The sequence below is a fragment of the Austrofundulus limnaeus genome, unplaced genomic scaffold (genome assembly GCF_001266775.1).
Source record: "Austrofundulus limnaeus strain Quisiro unplaced genomic scaffold, Austrofundulus_limnaeus-1.0 Scaffold587, whole genome shotgun sequence".
NCBI lineage: Eukaryota > Metazoa > Chordata > Actinopteri > Cyprinodontiformes > Rivulidae > Austrofundulus > Austrofundulus limnaeus.
Window position 1 is genome coordinate 320,872 of NW_013952989.1, and position 1,600 is coordinate 322,471.

General features: G+C 37.8%; 1 protein-coding gene across 1 annotated transcript in view; it reads right to left on the minus strand.

Moving 5' to 3' along the window:
• vars2 (valyl-tRNA synthetase 2, mitochondrial) overlaps positions 1-1,600 on the minus strand; it is a gene marked incomplete at its 5' end in the record, with an annotated part of 29,627 nt that overhangs the window by 17,251 nt on the left and 10,776 nt on the right. The window contains 2 exon segments of the mRNA XM_014026750.1: positions 777-880; positions 1,001-1,128. Coding sequence (XP_013882204.1) covers positions 777-880; positions 1,001-1,128 — 232 coding nt within the window.

The window sequence follows — 1,600 nt, forward strand, 5'->3', positions numbered from 1 at the left end:
CAAAATACCTCAGAAACTTGAACAAATAGGCTTTAACAAGGCTTTAATAAGATAAACAATAGAGGTACATGAGAAAACATGTTCATAACGAACGAAGAAAAAAATTAAATAGTATCCATGCCGCTCTCTGGTCCAACACTCTACCCATTGCCCTATTGGAGGCTTGTTGTGAAATGAGCTGCACATTACACAACAACAACCATGACGGTTTTTTATACTGAGGAGGTGAAGCTTCGCCCGGGGGTTTCTAGGTGAGGGGCTGAACGCAGGTTCAGGTGGGTTGTCGTACGGCTTGTGACATCACAAAATAACTGAAGTATAAAACTTGTCGTTAATATACATTAAAAATACATTTACTTACTGTAAATATGTCCCTGGGTGCATTTTTTTGGTCCTAGGACTGTTTTTTTAAGAAGTACATACCCAAAGTTGAGTAAAAAAAACTATAAAAAGTGAATTTTGCATAACAGGTCCCCTTTAACATAAAAACTAATAAAGTAAACAAATAGCTCATTTCCACAAGGGGAGAAATGAAAGCAGCTGAAGAAGTAGCTACCTTCAACTTCACATAGTTCTCTTTTTTCTCTTTTACAAAAATCTTTTTATGCATATTTTAAAAGTGAGGACATCACAGAAACAATGAGGTGTGAAAGACGCCTGAGGTTTGACAGGATAACAGAGCAGCTTGTTCAGCACAAAGGATCAGTAAGATGAGGAAACATCACTTTCTATATCAATAAGTTGAAACTGCTGTAAATGTTCAACATGTTTACTACCTGCAGATGGGTAAAGTCATGCGGTTACTCTGCTTCCCCATGAACAGTTTCTTCTCAACCAGAGCATCCAGGACCAGCTGCCTGGCATCAAAACGCTTCTTACCCTTTGAAGCAACAAAGAGAAGAAAGTTGAACCAGATGTTACTAAAACGCAGGCCAGGCAGGCTTAGATACCTGCTCACGTTTAACAAGAGCCGATAAAAACACCACCAGTCTTAATGTACCTCCAGCCACTGCCCACAAGAGGGAGCCATCGTCCCGTCTCCTCGGATCACTGAGACGTGTGGCAGAGAGTGCTTCCTGGACAGGAGCAGGTCTGTGTGGTCGTGAGCAGGGGTCACCTTCACCGCACCTGCAGAGTTCAGAACAAACAGGAACAGCTTTCAGACAGCTTATATTTGAGCATTTGTGACCCATCACATCGAAATGAGGATTAAGTCAAATTTGGTCAAAATGACCTCATCATATTTTCAGATTCTTGGCTTTAAAAGCTACATTTTGATACTGAGATCATCCTGATATCATTAGTAGATCCACAGATATGAGTTAATTTGTCTTGTTGGTTATAATAACACATAAAAAATGGTTTAAATCCTAATTTTATGTAATTTTAATGAGGATTTTTTTTTGTCATTTTTAAAAAGAAACCTCAAATAGTATTTGAATATTGAGGATTTCCAGCTGGAAAGAAACAAAAGTTTTGATAGCTCACAGGGAAAATCTTAATCTGTTTTTTTTTTCTTTTTTTTGTTGCTAATGCTCAAAAAAGTGCTTCAAAAAAATTTAAAGGATAATATTTCAGACAGTTCATTGAAATGATACAT